This window comes from Camelus ferus, chromosome 9 (genome assembly GCF_009834535.1).
Source record: "Camelus ferus isolate YT-003-E chromosome 9, BCGSAC_Cfer_1.0, whole genome shotgun sequence".
NCBI classification, from domain to species: domain Eukaryota; kingdom Metazoa; phylum Chordata; class Mammalia; order Artiodactyla; family Camelidae; genus Camelus; species Camelus ferus.
Genome location: NC_045704.1, coordinates 13,368,366 through 13,388,137, shown reverse-complemented (window position 1 = coordinate 13,388,137; position 19,772 = coordinate 13,368,366). Strand labels below are relative to the sequence as shown.

The window sequence follows — 19,772 nt, the reverse complement described above, 5'->3', positions numbered from 1 at the left end:
TCCCCCTGGGACCTGCCTCCTGGTCCTCCCATGCTCCACTTCCAACAAAGCAATGACCCCTGGCCTCTGCTGCAGCCAGGTAACCCTGCTCCAGGGGTTCTGAATTGGAAGAGGATGTGGGTGTTCCTTAAAGGGACCTAAGAGAGGCTGCATCTCAGGCTCTGTCTCATATGAGAGACTTAAAAGGTGACCTGTGCCCACTGCTACCGATCTGTAATTCCAGTCACCTCTTGGGGAGAAAATAAATGGGAAAACTACAACTCCCATGAGGCGAAGGGGCCAATATGCCCGCGGAAGTTGACTCATTTTCCCCCGTTCCGAAGGGAGTTGTAGTTCTCTTTGAAAGCCCCTTTTCTCCTTTCGTCCTAAAAAGCAGGAAATGTGGCGTCACAAGATAGGGCTTCCAAGAAAGTAAGCCAGGCTTTCGAGAAAAGGCCAGCGACTTCGATGAGGGGCGGGGCCGCTAGGCAGAGGCCGGAGGGACTTGGAGCCAGCGTAGACCAATCTGGCTGCCGAAGGCGGGTCCTCTGCTGGAAGGTGGGCGTGGCTTAGGGGGGAAATCACCGAGAACGCAGCGGAGGTCCTAGCTCAGGAAAACGCCCTCTGCGGTGAAGGAGAGGTGAGGGGCTGGGGGGACCCAGATTCTTGGGTTCCGGAAAGAAGGGAGACAGGGGACCAGAGGCTGGAAAACTGAGTCTCGGAGGAAGACACCAGTACCTCTAGATCCTGAGAAAAAAGGAGGCTGGTGCCCTGGACCTTTGGGTCTGGGGAAAGAGAGGGTCGAAATCCCGGATTCCTGAGTCTAAGCGAAGCGGGTGCTGGAAACCAGGATTCCTGGGTCTGAGTTAGGGAAGGTCAGAGGCACTGTATCCTGGGTCCCGGGAAACGAAACGCTTTGAGTCATGACTCTTGGAAGAGGGCAGGGTGGGGAGGGTCCAGACTCCAGAGTCCAGGGGAGGAGGAGGCTTGGGACAGACGTATTCCACTTCTCTGCCTCCCACAGACCACGCCGCCATGCCTCCCTCTGGGCCCTGGGCCGCCCTCCTCATCCTGCCACCTCTGCTGTTGCTGCGCGTTATTCTGGCCGTGCCTCTGGAGCGGGGGGCTACCCAGAAGGAGAATCCCGCGACCGAGAGCCCCGTGAGTGGCCCTGCCCTGCTCGCCAGCCAGGTGTTTGCAGTGGTACTACAATTCCTGCGTCCTCGGTGGCCCCTGGGTGGCTACTCCAACCCACGGATGCGGCTTGTAGTTTGCCTGCCATTCTTTGCTATCCCAGGGCTTTGAGGTGGTGAAAAACTTGGGGTGTGGGGGAGGGGGTCAGATTTCTAAGCCCCTGACTTTGAGGTATGGGAAACCAGGTCAGATTTTAGATTAAAAAAAAATCTGCATCACATCCCCATCTAAACCTCTCTGCTCTTTTACGACGCCCTCCTCTTAAGAAGGCATCTGGAAAAAAAGAACTACATTTCCCAGTAGCACCTTGAGCAGGTGGTGTTAGCTAACTGGGGTGTCCTCGCATCATGGCGCTCATGGGAGTTGTAGTTTAAATTATGACTGGGGCGTGTAAACTGCTTATTACAACGAGCGTTTATGGAACCCTATGAAACCTTTAGTTTTAGGGAATTTGTAACTTTAAAGATCCTCAAGGCCAATACCCTGATTTGTGGCCGGAATCCTGCAGCTCCCAGTAGGGATGAGCACTTCACTATCTGTGGAACAGATCTTTCCACGTGTGGTAGGTCCCCACCTAGCAAGTTAAGTCTCTGTTCCATGAAATCTTTGCAGTCACAGAAGGGCTGCTTGAGTCCCCTTTCCTTTCATTCTTTCCACACATTTCTTGAGCATCTACGAGCCAGGCACAGTGCTGGAACAAGCCCCATGCCTGATTCACTGGGAAGACAAACAGCAAGGCTCTCTGAGAACAGACATCAGGTGACATGGTCAGGGAGGAAGGAAGGGTCACTTAAGCTGAGATCCAAAGTGTGGGAAGGAATGTTCCAGATGGAAGGAACAGCCCGGCAAAGGCTGTCTGGTAGGAGAAAGCAGAGTGGTAGAGGGACTTGGAGGATGCCAGTGAGGCAAGTGATGGGGAGCTGAGGTCAGAGAGGGGACAGGGCAGATCACACTGGGCCTTGTGGGCCATGGTGGAGAATTTCTTTATTCTGGGGCTAATGAAAACCACACAGGGTTATAAACATCAATCATAGCAATCATGACAACATTGACAGCTCCCACTAAGTAGCGAGTTAAATATTTAAAGATATTAACTCCTCTGATCCTCACAACAGCCCCTATGAGGTGGGTACTCATTACCCTTACTTTACAGGTGAGGAAGCTGAGGCACAGAGAGATTAAATAACTTGCCCAAGGACTAAGATTGCCAGACTGGGCCAATAAAGACACAGGACACCCAGTTAAACTTGAATTTCAGATAAACAAAGAAAAATTATTAGTATAAGTGCACTCCACACAGTATACTTATACTGAAAGTTATTTGTTGTTTTATCTGAAATTTAAATTTAGCTAGGCATCCCAGCAGTCCTTAACAAGGTCATATAGCCAGTAACTGGCAGATTTAGGATTTCAGCCATTGTGTTTGGAATAATGGCCCCCCAAAATGTCCATGCCCTCATCCCCAGAACCTGTGAGTATATCACCTTACGTGGCAAAGCAGTGTTTGCAGGTGTGATTGAGTTAAGATCTTCAGGTGGAGAAATTAGCCTGTATTATCCAGGTGGGCCCAGGGTAACCACAAGGGTTCCCTATAAGAGGGAAGCCAGAAGGTTGGCATCAGAGGCGATGTGATGACGTAAGCAGAGGTCAGAGTGATGCAGGGCATGACCCAGGGAAGGCAGGCAGCCTCTAGAAGCCAGAAAGGTGAGGAAACAGATTCTCCCCTAGAGTCTCCCGAATAACCTCAGCCCGGCTGACACATTTTGGACTTCTGACCTCCTAAGAGAATAAATTTTTGTTGCTCTAAGCCACTTAGCTTGTGGTACTCTGTTACAGCAGCAGTGGGAAGTTGGTATACCCACAGCGGCATGGCTGGTGATCTGTTATCATTTGTTACCTATGATGTGTTCCACAACATATCTAATGATAGCCCTAGCAGATGGGGACTATCTTCCACAGCCTTATCATAGTGCCAGGCTTTTTATCTCATTTAATTTTCACCGCAGCTCTGCGAGGTAGGGAATTTATTGCCTATTTTACAAACAGAAGAGGAAAAGGCCAGCCATCTACGCATGGCAGGGCTACGACCAGGAGTCCAGGAATTTCTATCTTGTTCACTTGGCTGTGTACCCTGGAACCGTGCCTGCTACATGGTAGGAGCTCAGTGAATGCTTTTTGAGTGAATGAACGAATGGATGTATATGTCATTTCTTGGAAACAAGTACCAGTGTGTTCCCTCTGTGGGCAGCATTGGACTGGGTGTTTACCCATGTGAATTCCATTTCATCTTCAGTACAGACAGACCTGGGAAGAGGTGAGAACTGTGGCCCAGAGGATCAGGCAGTTAACCGAGGGTTACAGAGCAGCTGGGGTCTGCTGGCTCCAGAGTCTTTGTCCCACAGAGTAGGCCTCCTGCTGAGGGGTGGGGTGGGTGGTCTCTGGGTCCCTCAGCAGGTGCCCAGGGAAGCAGAACCTGGATCCTACCTGCAGGGGAGACCCAGAAAAGGTTGGGGCTACTATATTCATCCTTGTCGCCTCAGGATACAGGCCTGTACTATCACCGGTACCTCCAAGAGGTCATCAACGTGCTGGAGACCGACGGGCACTTCCGGGAAAAGCTGCAGGCTGCCAACGCGGAGGATATCAAGGTGCGGCTGTGTGCCAGCGCGATGGGAGGGGATGCGCATTCAGAGGGCAGAGCTCAGGAAAGGACTGAGTTCCCTAAAGGGAAATCTTCCAGCTATTACAAAACTGAGCCTTGGAGGGGGGATTTGCTTCTCCGGGTCACACAGCTGGGAAGGGATCTGGGAAAGACCAGATGTGTGGTTCAGTGTGGCTACACATGACACAGGTTCCCAGTCTCAGTTCTACCATTTACCAGCTGGGTGACCGCCCCTCACTGTGCCTCAGTTTCCCCATCTGTGAAATAGGGTAATAATAGAACCTGCCTCACAGGACTCTCCGAGGTAAGATGTGTAAAAGGCTTCGAGGTGCACAGTGGTCATCCTCAGTAAGCACCGAGTGAGGGCTGGGTCCGGGGGTACTCGGCACTCTTTACCCAGGAAGAATTCAAAATAGGGGAGATGCTGTCATCACTCATGTCACCCCTAACTCTCACATTAGGCCCCCAAAGGAGCCATGATTCTCCCCATTTTACAGAGGCAGATGCTGATAGCAGTATCTGTCCTTCTTGTAGGCCCCTTGAGCTGGCTGCGCCCGGAGATCATACCCCCTGCCATTCCCCCGGGCAGCATCCCTCAGAAAGGATGGTGTCACCCTCTGTGAGGAGAGAGGGCTGTCTGCCCCCACTCCTCCATCCCACCCCGAACCCCCTCCCCATTTGGGTGCAGGTTGGAATGTCCCACCTAGGGAATCCACCCTGAGTTCTCCAAACACTTCGGCCCAGGGAAGTCCCCAAGACTTGGGACTGATGGGGAGGCAGCCCTGCTCCCCCCAAGACCTCCCAGCCTTCCTGGGACTCTTGTCTGTCCCCATCTACCTGGCCCCGGGCAGTGGACGGCAGACCTAGAGACTGCTGAGCCCAGACTGTCCCACTGCCCAGCCAGGGAAACAGAGATCCTAGAGGCCATCTGGCTTGCCCAAGGTCATACAGCTGGGAAGTGACATCAGAAACAGAGTGGCCATATAGACAGGCAGGTTCTGCAGTGGGATGGTGCCGCATTCCAGTCTCATCTCCACCTCATGCTCTCCTGGGCAAGTGGCCACACCCCTCTGTGCCTTGGTTTCCTTCTCAAGAAACCAGGAGGCTCGTGTAGCAATTTCTCTGTTGAGAGGGGTGAGGGGGGGATTGTGCGAATCAGCGATAATCCCCACTTCAAGGGCTTGGCAGAGAAGAGGTGTGCTGGGGTCACGCAGTGCAGTGGTGCCAGGGCTGGGATTTGAACCAAAAACTCCCACTCTGGGGAGCCATGACACTGCCTTGGTCACCAGGCTGGAAACTGGCTGCCCATCCTCACTGAGGGACTATGGGCCAGCAGCTTCTCCTCCTGGGCCTCCGTTTGCTCATCTGTAAAATGGGGTGGAGGGCAGGATTAGAGGACAGACTCAGTGAGTTCAGCACAGGACTTGGCTCATAGTAGGTGTTTGACTAGTTGAGGTTAATATGACTGGCACTGGGATCCCTTGTCCTGCTGCCTCTGCAAAGGCCACACCCCTTCACAGGCTGGAGAGACCAGATGTGAGTCAGGAGTAGCTGAGAAAGCCCTCTGAACAATAACGGAGGTAGTGGGGGTGCTGGGGAAGCCCCAAGAGGGACCCAGTCTGTCTGACAAGTGAGGAAAAGGATACTCTGAGTGAGGTTTGAAATTCTGAGTGGGAGTGTCTGGTATAGAAGTTGAAATGTGTATATGTGGGAGGGGGAAAGGATGACATTTCAGACAGTAGGAACCATGTGTGCTGACGAAGCATTCTGGTGCCTTCAGCTGGTGGCTGGCAGTGCCTTAAAACTGACTTAAAGACAAGGGGGATGGGGCATGGGCAGGGTGGGGGTTGGGCATGGGCAGATGGAAGCTCCTGCAGGGTCTTGAGTGCTCGGCCCAGGGATTCTGTCCTGCTGATACTGGGGAGCCATGGGGAGCTGTGAGCAGGAAAGGAATGAGGTCAGCTCTGACTGAGAAACAGACATAAGCCAAAGCAATGATACAGGTCGCTCAGAGAAGGCACTTGACTCAGTTTGTGTGTGTGTATGTGTGTTTGTGTGTAGTAGGGGCCAAGGGGTTTGTCAGAGGATTCTTCCCAAAGGAGATGCCATCTGCTTAGAGTTTTGAAGGACAGTCAGGATGATTTGGTTAGGCCTGAAAAGCATTGGCAAGAGAGAATCCCAGGCAGAGGGACCAGCATGTGCAAAGGCCGGGAGGTGGGAAAGAGCTATGATCATGGGGCCCCCTTGTAAGTATTGCTGGAACCAAGAGTGTGATTTGATGAGTGACAGGAGATGAGAAGGGCCTTGACTGCCAGGCTGAGGGGTTGGAATCTTGTCTCAGGGGCTCTGGGGAGCCCCAGGGTGGGGCATGAGAAAACTTGTAGAAGGTTCCAGAGAGGGCAGCCTGACCAGTGTCCCTCCTTCTCCGGGCAGAGCGGGAAGCTGAGCCGGGAGCTGGACTTTGTCAGCCACCACGTCCGCACCAAGCTGGACGAGCTCAAGCGGCAGGAGGTGTCGAGGCTGCGGATGCTGCTTAAGGCCAAGATGGATGCGGAGCAGGAGCCCAGTAAGCAGAGGCCGGTGGGTGGGCGTGGCCAGCGGGTGGGCGGGGTGGCCTCATTCTCTCCACCCCCGTAAAATCTGCGTGGAAGACTGATCAAGTTTCCTTCCTAGCACAATCTACTATTAACATTAGTCTGTTGTTAGTTGCTCGGTTGGTTTTTTTTGTTTCAGGTTTTTAATTTTTATTTTAACAAATCAGGGTCATTTAAAATTTTGATGTAACTTCAAACTTAACAGAAAAGTTGCAAGAATACCACCAAAAACTCCCCAATACCCTGATTCTCCAGTTGTTAACATTTGCACCATTTAACTGCCCTTGACATTTGTGAGTTCCTTGCAGACACCGTATTCCTTTATGCCTAAGTATTTCGGCGTGATTTTCCTCAGAATGACAATGTTCTACAAAACTATAGTACAGTGATCAGAGTCAGGAAGTTCAACAGGTTACACTGTATTTTTCCTTGGCTTATTCTCTCTCTCCCTCACTGAAATGATTCTAATTTCCTGGCATTTATATGTAAAGCTGTAATTTATAGTCTAATTTTTTGGCTAAAAAAGAAAAAGAAAAAAAAAAAGTGCCTGAAGAGAGAGGTTTGAGTGGATTCACATTCCAAGATCCCATCCTATTTCTAACATTCCTAGAGATATAGTTTGTTATAATCTGTGTCTGACCATGCTCTTTCTTTTAAATGAGTTTATTGAGATAAGATTCATATACTAAACAATTTACCCATTTAGAGTGTACAGTTCAGTGGTTTTTTAGTATGTTCACAGGTATGTGCAACCATTATCAAAGTCAACTTTAGAGCATTTTTATCATCCCCAAAAGAATCACTGGACCCTGTAGCTTCTACCCCACTATTCCCCCAACCCCTGGGAACCTACTTTCTGTCTCTAGATTTGCCTGTTGTGGACATTTAGTACAAATGGATTCATACGATATGTAATCTTTTGTGTCTGGCTTCTTCTAGTGTAATCCTGTAGCTTATATCACTAGTTCATTCCTTTTCAGGGCCAAGTAATATTCCCTCAGTCTGGCTCTACCACCGTTGGTTTGTCCATTCATCTATTGATGGACATGGGTTATTTGCACCCATTGTCTGTGATGGACCGGGCTGTTTCACTCATGGTAGCTTTGTGGGGTATTCTGGTACTGTGGGGAAAGTTTTGGCCTATCACTAAGTGTAAGAACGAGCCCACTTTCTTGAGATTTGCCTTCTGCCTCTCCCTTCATTTCCTGATACCTCGTAAGACTCATGTTACAGATGGGGACCCTGAGCAGATGGTGTTGAGGGTCAGAGAGCTGAGCTTTGTTTTCCTTCCTATCTGATGTCTTTTATCCATTGACCCAATATGACTTGAGTCCTGCTTTGTGCCAGGCACTGAGCTGAGTGCTGGGGCTCTAAGGTGACCAGATAGGCATGGTTTCCTTCGACATAAGCATCCACGCCTTCTCTGTCCTGCTGTTTTAATTACTACAGTTTCAGATTCTGACTTGATCTCTGGTGAATTAAGTGTTCCCTTGTCACGAATGAGAAAAATCTCTCCTGTCAATTGACTGCTTATTATGTTCCATGTGCCAAGCTGCATACTTCCACTTTTGTCCCTTGGACAACTCAGAATATCTCTAGATTCTGACCACTTCCCTCCACAGCTGTTGCTGCCACTTAGGTCCCACTTGGATCAGAGCCGTTGCCTCCTCCCTGGGCTCCCTGCCACCACCCCTGCTTTTCCCAGTGTTTTCTATTTCCCAGAGAGCAGCCAGTGTTAGCAAATCCCGTAAACACCTCGGTTGGTTTCCTGTGGCCGATAGAACAAGTCACCAAACAGTGGCTTAAAACAACAAGCATTCATTCTCTTAACAGTTCAGAGATCAGAAATCAGCGATCAGTTTCACTGGGCAGAAATCAAGGTGTCAACTGGGCTTCATTGATTCTGGAGGCTGGGGGGCAGGGAATCTGTGTCCTTAACTTTTCCAGCTTCGAGAGCTGCATTCCATGGCTGAGAGCCTCTTCAAAGCCAGCAGCATAGCGTTTTCCTTTGGTCATCACCTTGCCTCCTACTGGAGTCAGGTCTCCTGCTGCCTCCCTCTTAGAAGGATTACATTTAACCCCTCTCCCCCAGATAATCCAGGATCATCTCCCCATCTCAAGATCCTTCATATAATCACAGCTGCAAATTCCCTTTTGCTCCGTGAAGTCGCATATTCACAGATTCCAGGGATCTGGATGTGGATGTCAGGGGGAGAGGGGGAGCTGCATGCAACCTATCACAGCACCCAGTTCAAGTCCTGTCCCTCTGCTCAGAATCCACTATGAGGGGGAAGGGTATAGCTCAGTGGAAGAGTGCAGGTTTAGCATGCATGAGGTCCTGGGTTCAACCCCCAGGACCACCATTAACTTAACTAAATAAATAAAACCTAGCTACCCTCCCCCCAAAAAAATTTTAAAAAAATACCCATTATGGCTCCCCAGTGCCCTCAGGATTAAGTCCACCCTTACTGCTACAGCCGTCCCAGCTCCTCCCTTCGCATGTGTGCCCTGTCGCCTGCCCCTCTGGCATTAGCATTTTTAGGGCTGTTACGGAGTACCACACACCAGGTGGCTTAAATAACAGACGTTGGTTGGCTCCCAGCTCTGGAGGCCAGAAGTTCAAAATCAAGGTGTTGCCAGGGTTGGTTCCTTCTGAGGACTGTGAGGGAGGCTCTGTTCTAGGTCTCTGATGAGCAGATGGCCATCTTCCCCCCATGTCTGTTCACATCATCTTCCCTCAGTGCATGTCTCTGTGTCCAAATTTCCCCTTTTTATAAGGACACCCATTATATTGGATTAGGACCCACCCTAATGACCTCATTTTAACTTGATCACTTCTGTGAAGACTCTCTCCAAATAACATCACATTCTGAGGTCCTGGGGGTTAGGACTTCAGCCCCCATGTGAATGTCAGGGCATGAGATTCAACCCAGAACAGAGGTTGAGGGTCACATGCTCTGGAGCCCAATGACTGTGCTAATCCTCACCCTGCCACTTCCCAGATGGTGACCTGGACACATCACTTCTCTCTGGGCCTCAGTTTTCGCTTCCATAAAATGGGATAATCACAGAACCTATGTTTAAGATTTCTGTGAAAAGTAAATGCCTTAACATGTTTAATGTGTTTAGATCAGGGCCTGGCATTTAGTAAGTGTTTGATATATGTTGGTTATTATCATGGTCATTATTATTTTAAGCATCAGACTCAGTTGTGGTATTGCCTCCTCCAAGAAGCCCTTCCTGATTGCCCCAGGCTCATTCAAGCCATTCTCTGGGCCTCCCCAGTGCCCTCTGTGACCTCCTTTAGAGCACATCCGGCCCAGGATAGGGATTTTGAAAGAAAGAATGTTGCATGAGTTCTTCATTTTTTCCCCCCCATCTTCTCTCTCATCTAGATGTACAGTTGGATCACCTGAGCCTCCTGAAGCAGTTTGAACACCTGGACCCTCAGAATCAGCACACATTCGAGGCCCGGGACCTGGAGCTGCTCATCCAGACGGTAGTGTGACGGGGACCTAGAGGCAGAGGACTGGGGGGAGCTTTGGAGAGGGGGAGAAGAGAGCAGAGCCTGGGGCACGAGCCCACTTACCCTTGCCCAGTGTTCTCCGCGGCCAGCGGCTGCAGAGGGCCAGTATTTTCTAAAAATCCTCCCCAGAGTCTGAGGCCTGAACCTCAACCAGCTGTTTTCTGTCCTGCTGGAGCTCCATCTGGTGGCCATGAAGATAATAGCAGCCATTTGATTTAATCCTTGCCTGGCCTGGACCTTGATCCCTGTGGGATATTTTTGCTGCTTATTTCCAGAACACTCCAGAAACTGTCCACTTTCTTCCAGCCCCACTGTCATTCTCCTGGTCTTAACCATTATGTTGAGAGCCGGGCTCCTTGGTTGTGGGGGCTGTTTGTGCTGTGTGATGTTTAACAGCATCCCTGGCCTCTACCCGCCGGATGCCAGTAGACTCCCCCAGTTGCGACAACCAACACTGTCTTCAGATGTCGACAGCTGTCCCCTGGGGGTGGAAGTTACCCCAGGTTTAGAACCCCTGCTGTTCCATCTGTTCCCCATACAACAGCTGTATTGGTTTTCTGTTGTTGCTGTATAACAAATAAGCACAGACTTAGTAGCTTTAAACAACATGAATGTGTTGCCTTGCAGTGTAGGTCACAAGTCAAGAAGGGTCTTCCTGGGTGTATTAGTTTCATGCAGCTGCTGTAACAAACTACCACAGACTCAGTGGCTTAAAACAACAGAAAGGTATCTTCTCACCGTTCTGGAGGCCAGAAATCCACAACTGGTATCACCAGGCCAAAACCAGGGTTTCCCTAGAGGCATCTGCTTCTTGCCTCTTCCAGCTTCTAGTGGCTGCCAGCATTCCTTGGCTTGTAGATGCATCACTCCAGTCTCTGCTTCCATCATCACTTGGTATTCTCCCTGTGTCCCTCTGCATCTTCTCTGTAGCCTTTTATAAAGATACCAGTCATTAAAATTGGGGCCCACCCTAATCTAGTAGGACCTCATCTTAGCTGATTACATCTGCAAAGGTCCTACTTCCAAGGAAAATCACAATCTGAGGTTCAGGTGCACGTGAATTCTGGGGGGACACTGTACAACCCAGTATAGTATTATTATCTCCATTTTCCAGAGATGGAAACTGAGGCACAGAGAGACTGAGTAACTTGCGTAGGGTCACACAGCTAGTGGGATTTGTTTACACGACAAGGCCTGGATTTGAACGCTGGGCAGAATAGTTAGAGGCCTCATGTTCTTTACTACCTAGCTGCACTGCTTTCTGTATTAAGTCCACCTTGTGTGCTGTTTATTATTTATTCCTCCATGATCTTGAGATGGTGGAGGACTTGAAAGAGGTGAGTTAAAGTTGTCATTGTGTAACCATCCTAATCTTTTTTGAGCAGAGAGAGAAGGTTATGTGTGATGGGGCAAAAAGTGACATCAGGACATGAGACCCAGCACAGGTGGAAGTTGGGCCAGATTCAGAGCCAAAGGCCTGGCATTTGGAGGTTGGAATTAGGGGCTGGGCATAGAGGTGAGACAAGAGTGACCATGTGCCTTTCCCCAGGCCACCCGGGACCTTGCCCAGTACGACGCAGCCCATCACGAAGAGTTTAAACGCTACGAGATGCTCAAGGAACATGAGAGACGCCGTTATCTAGAGTCACTGGGAGAGGAGCAGCGAAAGGAGGCAGAGAGGAAGCTGGAAGAGCAACAGCGCCGGCACCGAGAACACCCCAAAGTCAACGTGCCTGTAAGGACCCGCATTCATGCCCACCTCCCACTATGTCCAACTCACCAAGCTCTGGAAGAAAGTAGCTGAAAAACTACAACTCCCAGCAGACTTTGAGGCAAAAGCCTCTTCTGAGGTGTCCAGCTACCCCCAGGGGCTGCTGGGAGTTGTAGTTTTCTTAGATTGCTTGAAGGGCATGACACTTGAGGGATGGGGGTACAGGGTTCTCTAGCTTTATCCTGTGGGACCCAGACTTCTTGCTCATGAGCCCCTGGCTCTCCCTTCCACAGGGCAGCCAAGCCCAGTTGAAGGAGGTATGGGAGGAGCTGGATGGATTGGACCCCAACAGGTTTAACCCCAAGACCTTCTTCATACTGCATGGTAAGGTGGGGAGGGAGTCCCAAGACCCAGGCTAACTCTGGGGCTCTGACCTTTCTGGGGCCTGAACGCTAAGAAGGGGCCTCCCTATCTCATGGGGCTTAGGCAGGCCAGAGAGTCTAAGCCCATCTCCTCTGGTGATCTAGAAGGCCCTGTCCCTCCCTGTTGCTAAGGCTGGGGTCTTCTATGGAAGAGCTGGGCCTTTTTCTGGCATACACTCCACCTCTGGGTTTTAAGGACTGGCTGGTATCCTCTAACTGGGCAAAGCAGGCTTGGCTAGGCCTAGGCCCCCCTCCCATGGCAGCCTAGAAGCCCTGGTTCCCTCTGGGAGCCCTGTCACTCAGGGCAGGCTGCTCCCTGATAAATAGGCCTCCAGGGACCCAGGAAGCCCCTTCTCCAGGGTGGTTCAGAGACACATTTCCCTTCAGTCTCTTCCTGTCTGGAAACCTAGCCTGGGCTTGCCAGACACCTTCAGGGGTGCCCAGGACCCTGACCCAGAAGCTACAGCCTGTCACCAGAGCTCAGCAGAGCCTGATTCATTCATTCAGCAAATGTTTACTAAGCGACCTCTAAGGACCCAGCTTCACAGAGACCCCATGGAAACAGCTGTGGACAAAACAAAGTCCCCCTGCCATTACAGAGCCAGTGATCAGGCAAACAGATAATTCTGTATTTCAGTGACTCTCAGTGGCCGTGGAGTGTAAAATACACTTGAATGTTACATAAGCTGTCCATTGAAGTGACACACTATCATGATAAGATGCCCCCCAATTTCATGGATGATAAAATACAGGGGGTGGGGTATAGCTTAAGTGGTAGAGTGCATGCTTAGCATGCATGAGATCCTGGCTTCAATCCCCGGTACCTGCTCTAAAAATTAAAAAAAAAAAAAAAAAAAACCAAAAACTAGTTACCTCCCTACCCCAGAAAATAAGTTAATAAATAATAAAATAATAAAATACGGGGTGGGGGAAGCACATCTTATTTGGAAAGGGAGGTAATTAGGTTTATTTATTAATATTTGTTTTGAGGGGGTTTTGGGGGTGGTAATTAGGTTTATTTACTTATTTAATTTTTTTTCTTTTTAATGGAGGTGCTGGGGATTGACCCCAGGACCTCATGCATGCTAAGCACCCACTCTACCACTGAACTATACCCACCCCCAAAAACTACATTTTAGAATCAGTGAAATAGGTTCTATAATAGATGCTGAGGTAGTTAACATGTACTGTGGCTACAAGGGCAGCGGGATTAAGGGCCTAGAGTGATGACTTTAGAGAGCCTGATTGGAAAGGGTTTTTACTAGACCAGCATTGTCCAACAGAACTTTCTATGCTGGTGGAAATGTTCCGCGTCTGTACTGCCCAGTACCCAGCCACCAGCCCCATGTGGCTATTAGCACTTGAAATAAGGGTTTTACAATGAAGGAACTAATTTTTTTTTTGATAAACTAAATTTTTTAAAATTTGTAATTGTGGTAAAATACACATAGCATAAAATTTAATGTCTCAGCCATTTTTAAGCGTATGTTTCAGTCATGTTAAGTACACTCACACTGTTGTACAACTCTCTTCATCCTCGCAGACCTGAAACTCTGTATTAATCATCTCCCCATTACCCCTCCCCCAGCCCCTGATAACTTCTCTTCTCTTTTCTCTCTCTCTGAATTCGACTATTCTAACTATGTCATATACGTGGACTCATGCAATATTTGTCTTTTTGTGACTGGCTTACTTCATTTAGCAGAATGTAAAAGAAATGAGTTTTTCATTGTATCTGGTTGCTCTTAAAGTTCATTTGCCCCACGTGGCTCATGGCTGCTGGACTGAACAGCACAGCTCTAGTGAGATGACATTTGAACCAAGACCTCAGTGAACTGAGGGGTTGAGTCTTACAGATATTTGGGGGAAGAGGGTCTAGGTTGTGGGGAACAGCAGGCACACACAGGGAGGAATGAACTTGATAGGTTTCCAAGGTCACTGGAGCAGAATGCTTGAAGAAAAGAATGGTAAGAAAGACTTGGGGAGGTTACAGCAGCTCTACAGCTGGGATAAGGAATTTGGGTTTTATTCTGTTTTGGGTAGGACACCACAAAAGGACTTTGAGCAGAGGAACTGACACCATCTGCCATAAGTTGCTGACAAAATCCACCTGGGCGTTGTGTCGAGGACAGGCTGTAGGGGCCAAGGTCCAAAGCCAGGAGCCATGTTGAAAGGCATGAGATGCTGGTGGCTAGATCATGGAAGTAGGGAAGAGTGGTTGGATTTTGGATTCATTTTGAAGGTCAAGCTGGTAGGACTTGCAGACGGACTGGATGAGGATTATAATGGAATGGAAGAGTGAAGGGTGACTCAGGTATTTGGCACAACTGGAAAGATGGTGAGGGAAGAGCATGCAGGTTTGGCAGAGAAGATTGGGAACTGGTCTGTTCATGTCAAATTAGAGATGTCTGTTAGACATTTATGTGGAGATGGAGAGTAGGCAGTTGAATATTCAGGTATGGAGGCAGCTTGCAGTTAGCATTAAAGTGGAGGGACTGGAGGAACCCACTGAAGGAAGTCTTGGCCAATCAGACGCTCTTTGTATCGATGGAAAATGTCCTTTGCTGCCCAAGATGGCAGCCACCAGCCACATGGGGCTGTTGGGTGTTTGACGTGTGGCAAGTGGGACTGAAAAACTGAAATTTCAGTCTTGTGTAATGTTTATCAGTTTAAAGTTAAACAGCCCATGTGGCTAGTGGCTTCCATACTGGACAGATCTGAATATTTGGTAGAGAAGAGGGATACACCAACGTGTAGAGGTCAGGAAGAGGACAGAGCCAGCAAAGGAAAATGAAGGGCAGCTGGAGAGAAGAGGATAATATTCTGGGACCCAAAGGCACAAAGTCCAGTAAGATAAAGGCTAAAAGTTAACCATCGGATTTGCAAGGTTGGGGTTCCTGGCCACCTCTGTAGGACTAGTGTGGGAGCTGATCTGAGTGAGCAGAGGAGGTGGAAACAGTGGGCCAGACTGGCAGGGAAATGCTTCTCTGGCAACCAGAGTCAGCCCTGGGCTGGTTCTGGGAGGCAGGGATCTCTGACACCCCTGGATCCTGGGCAGAGGGGCTGATCCTCTGCCCAGGTCACTGGATGCTAGGGATCAAGTCATCTTGCATGACACTGGGCCCAAGAATGGTCCCACAGGAGCCTGATCTTCATCTGCTCCCCATTCTTGGGACCCTGGTAGGTAAAGAGCTATCCTAGCAAGGGGCCTGTGGGGCACTGAAGTCTGAAAGCCACCATCCTACTTTCAGAAACCCACTGTTACCTGTCCCCTGAGAACAGACCCTGCATCAGCCCCAAATTCCTTCTCCAGCAGGTCCCTCAGGAACCTGACCCACCCAGAGTCCTCGATCCCCCAAGACACCTTGTTGTCTTTTCCCCAGATATCAACAGCGATGGGGTCCTGGATGAGCAGGAGCTGGAGGCCCTCTTCACCAAGGAGGTGAGCATCTTGGAAGCTGTGGGCTCAGAGGATGCCCAGATCAGTCATGTGTCCCCTCAGTGATCCTAGTGGTCCCCTCAGGTTCCCCTGGATGTGAGTTCAGGGGAAAACTGCAACTCTCAGCAGCCCCTGGGGCAAAAAGAGGCTGCCAGCAGTGGCAGGACTGATGGGAGTTGAAGTTGTCTGTGTAAGGAGGTGGGTGGAGTAGCCTGGGAAGGAGGCTGCCCTGGGCCTCTCAGTACATTCCGCCTCTCGCTTGACCCTGCAGCTGGAGAAGGTGTATGACCCAAAGAACGAAGAGGACGATATGCGGGAGATGGAGGAGGAGCGGCTGCGCATGCGGGAACACGTGATGAAGAACGTGAGAGGGGTGGCAGTGGGGGAAGGAGGGGGTCAGCGGAGGTGGGGGAGGGACGTCCAGCTCTGTTGCTTACCCTTCCCTGGCTCCCCAGGTGGACACCAACCAGGACCGCCTCGTGACCCTGGAGGAGTTCCTCGCATCTACGCAGAGGAAGGAGTTTGGGGACACGGGGGAGGGCTGGGAGGTGAGGACACGGGGATACTCTGGGTCCTGAATGTATCTCTCTCTCCCGGGCCTAACCCTTCTTTCAGGGTCTCTGGCCACTTTCTCTCTGGATCTCTGATCTCCCAGCCCCTGAGTCTTTGTCTCCTCCTCTCTGGGTCTTTATCTCCCACCCCTCTCCGACTCTGGTCTCTCCCATCCCCACGCATGGCCCAGGCCTCCCAGCCTTCTCTGAAACCCCTCCAACATGGGCGGGCCAAGGCTGGAGTCATCCTGCTGATGGCCTCTGTCCTCACCCCGGCAGACAGTGGAGATGCACCCTGCTTACACGGAGGATGAGCTGAGGCGTTTTGAGGAGGAGCTAGCTGCCCGGGAGGCAGAGCTCAATGCCAAGGCCCAGCGCCTTAGCCAGGAGACCGAGGCTCTGGGGCGCTCCCAGGGCCGCCTGGAGGCCCAGAAACGAGAGCTGCAGCAGGTGACTGGCCAGGGAAGTGGGTTCATCCTCTAAGGCCCTGGTGGCTCTTGTCCTTGTGTATCCAGAGACCGGGAAGGCCTGCATCTGCTCTGTTAATCATTGGTAGATCCTTGGGTAGCAGCCGCCATCTTGAGGAAGGGCAAACACCCCCATCCCTGACTGCTCTGCGGCTGCCATGTTGGATAAGGGCAGTGGGGTTATAAGCTGTAGAGGGGGAAAGGCCAAGGAGGGAAGAAGGCTTCCATGTCCCAAGGTGAACTCAAGCCATGACAAGGGAGGGAGAACTGGATCTTTAACTAGTATTAAGCCCAATTCTCAATGAGAGAGAAAAACTGAGGCCCATGGAGAAGGGACTGGTCTATGACTGCTTAACGGGTTGCCATGGAGACTCAAGGTCATCCCTTTGAGCCTGGTGATCTCCCCCACCCCCTGCAGGCTGTTCTGCAAATGGAACAGAGGAAACAGCAGCAGCAAAGCCACAATGACCCAGCTGTCGGCCCTGAAGGACAGCTCAAGTTCCACCCCAACACAGGTGCTGGGTCCTGGGCCCAGGGGGCAGGGAGGGAGCTGGGGGTCCTGGACTCCTGGGTCTGAGGGAGGAGGTACTGGGATGTCAAGTTCTACCATTTCCTCCCCGCCTGCCATTTCCAGATGATGCACCTGTCCCAGCTCCAGCTGGTGACCAGAAGGATGTGGACACTTCGGAAAAGAAGGTTCCTGAACAGACCCCAGGGCTGCCCCAAGGGGATTCACAGAACCTGTGATCCTTCTGGGATGCCAGCACTCTGGGTTCCTATTGAGGCTGCTGGAAGGGGGATGAGGTGTCAGTCAACCTCCTCTGGGGGCCCGGCATCACCCATGGCCTCCTCGGGGAGGGGAACAGGATGGCATTCCCAAATTGCTGCCCAGGCCCCCATATCTGCCGCCTTCCAGTCTGTGGTCCCTTCTTTCTCTCCCCTTCCAAGGGACCTGCCTTCTCGTGTCCAGTCAAGTGTGCACTGGCTCAACCTAACTTAGGGAAGCCCCTCCATCCCAAGAGGGTCTGCTCCACGCCTGCCTTGCTAGATGGTGTGGCCTCACCGCCCAGGTTGTGACCACTTCAGCATCCCACATCCTCACAGCTGCTGGAATCCTGCCTGCTGCTTTGGGTCCAGCTTCTATTGGTTTACGGGGCTTGGCTGGTCCCTCGAGACCTTTCTCTACCCTTTGTGGGGTCAGCAATGCCTCAAAGATGTCTTCCCCATGGCTGGGTGCAGAGGCTAGAAGAGTCCTCAGCAGAGCTGCTCAACTCTGATCCCAGGAGCCCCGACTCCCCCTGACCCCTGACCTCAAGCCGCTTCAGCTTCAGGCCCCTCCCTAATGTCTTGGCCCCTCGCCCCTTTCCCAGGATCTGGTTCTAGCCCCTCTGCCTCATGCGGAAGGCCCCGCCTGCCTTTCTGGCCTTATCTCACATGGCTCCCTGTCCTGCTCTGTACTCTGGTTCCATCCAAATACAGTTTCTGGAATAAATCCATGCCTCTGTTTCTTTGTAAATACTGTTCTTTCTGAAATCCCGTATGCACTTCACCTGCCAAAGTCCTCATTTTTTAAGATTCAGTTCAAGCATCATTTCTGAGAGGTTCCATCCTGGCATCTTTGTCCTCTCATGATGGATCTGCTGCCTACACACACACACACACACACACACAAACACTCACCTTCAGTAAGATCCCTTAAGCCTCAAGGATAGAAAACCCAAACCTAGGCTTAAACAATAAAAAAAAAAAAGTGTATTATTACCCAAAACTAGAAGTCCCAAGGTAGGGTAACTCCAAAGCCTTCAGGGAACCGGTTTCTCCTATCTCCCAGTTCTGCTGTAGTAGGTGTGGGGGCTGCACGTTTCTTGTCCCAAAGTGGCTGCAATTGCTCTGGATGTCACACCTGTCTGTACTGACAGCTAACAAAGGAAATTGGCAGAGGCTTCAAATTACAGGCCCACCACCACCACCTGCCCCCTGCCACAGCCTGTTTACCAACACATCACTGGGCATGAGGCAGGACTAGTTTGGCATCCACAAAGAGGAAGAAGTGTAAAGGAAGCCCCAGTGATAAAAAAAAATTATCTGGGAGGCTCATTACCAATACATATTCCCAAACCCTGGAATGTCCAAGGAAGGGTCCTGGGAAGATACGTGTGCTGTGACCCCCCACCTTTCCCCTGCTGAACCTCAACAACCATGAGCTTCACGAACATTAGCCACAGCCTCTCTCTGCTCTTGGAAAACTCGGTGCTGGGCCTCAGTGATGCAACCTGGAAAATGGGCATAAAATGTTAGCAGCTCCAGCATTCCTTGAAGGATCTGATAATAACAATACATATGAGTGACATGGCTTCTGCCCTGAAATTTGAGATTAGCAAGCAGTAGCTGTTATTGTTGCTATGAAATAGACATGTCTATACAACCAGGGTCTCTGGGAGCCAGTCCTTGACTCCCATATCTGAGGAAACCGAATCCAGCCCTCCCAGGATGCTTTTTACATTTTGCAATTCTTTATCTGTAACTGTGTCCACTTGGTTACTCTCTCTCCCCACAAGAGACTCTAAGTTCCAAAAAGCAGTGGGGGAGGTTCACATCTAGTCCGTTACCCCAGACAACAGAGTACCCTGCATACAAGGTCAAGAACAGGCTCACCTCTTCCCCGGAGCAACCCTCATCCCATCCCTGCCTCCCACCTGACCTCCTTCCAGTCTTAAACAAATTATCATGGCCCTTCATGTTTAATTTGAAAATAATTTTCTTTTTGATCTGTGCGCAAAGATTTTACAATGATTACTCTCTCTGCAAAGGTTATACAAGGATTACACTCTCTTTGGAATATCCTGTCCCAGAGGAGCCACAGCTCATGCTATAGACAGGGTTTGGGGTGGCTAGAGAGAGGACTGGGAATCTCAAGGAAGAGACAAAAATGGGGAGATGGGGATGGGGGCCTCGTGTTTCCCAGGGATTCCAACTCTGCCTTCACCCCATATTCTGGGTCTCTGTCTCGCTTTGTAGTAACCATGTGATTTTGATGTTTTGACATCTGGGGTCTTACAGACACACTCCCACGGTCAGCCAGTTGCTAGAGATAGTCAACCACTCACCTGCTACTGACTGCACCTTTCCTAAGCAAACCAACCTCTCGGAGCCCAGACCCCAACCACCTCCTTTATAGAGCACCTACAAACTTCCAGCAATATTTCCCTGTCCTAATCACACTGCAA

At 50.5% G+C, this 19,772-nt stretch overlaps 1 protein-coding gene across 2 annotated transcripts; it reads left to right on the top strand.

The window, feature by feature from the left end:
- The first annotated feature begins 458 nt into the window (after positions 1 to 458).
- On the top strand, positions 459 to 18,041 carry NUCB1 (nucleobindin 1). 2 transcript variants are annotated; one of them, XM_006173822.3, is made up of 13 exons: positions 459 to 619; positions 1,004 to 1,140; positions 3,714 to 3,821; positions 6,269 to 6,401; positions 9,825 to 9,928; positions 11,505 to 11,690; positions 11,960 to 12,050; positions 15,472 to 15,530; positions 15,799 to 15,891; positions 15,983 to 16,075; positions 16,358 to 16,528; positions 16,964 to 17,060; positions 17,180 to 18,041. In XM_006173822.3, exons 2-13 carry the CDS (start codon positions 1,015 to 1,017, stop codon positions 17,290 to 17,292), a joined length of 1,374 nt encoding a protein of 457 aa, XP_006173884.1. In that variant the 5' UTR covers positions 459 to 619; positions 1,004 to 1,014; the 3' UTR covers positions 17,293 to 18,041. The 2 variants fall into 2 exon arrangements, with proteins under 2 accessions (XP_006173884.1, XP_014416642.1); XM_014561156.2 differs by having other exon boundaries at positions 1,004 to 1,170.
- The last annotated feature ends 1,731 nt before the right edge of the window (positions 18,042 to 19,772 follow it).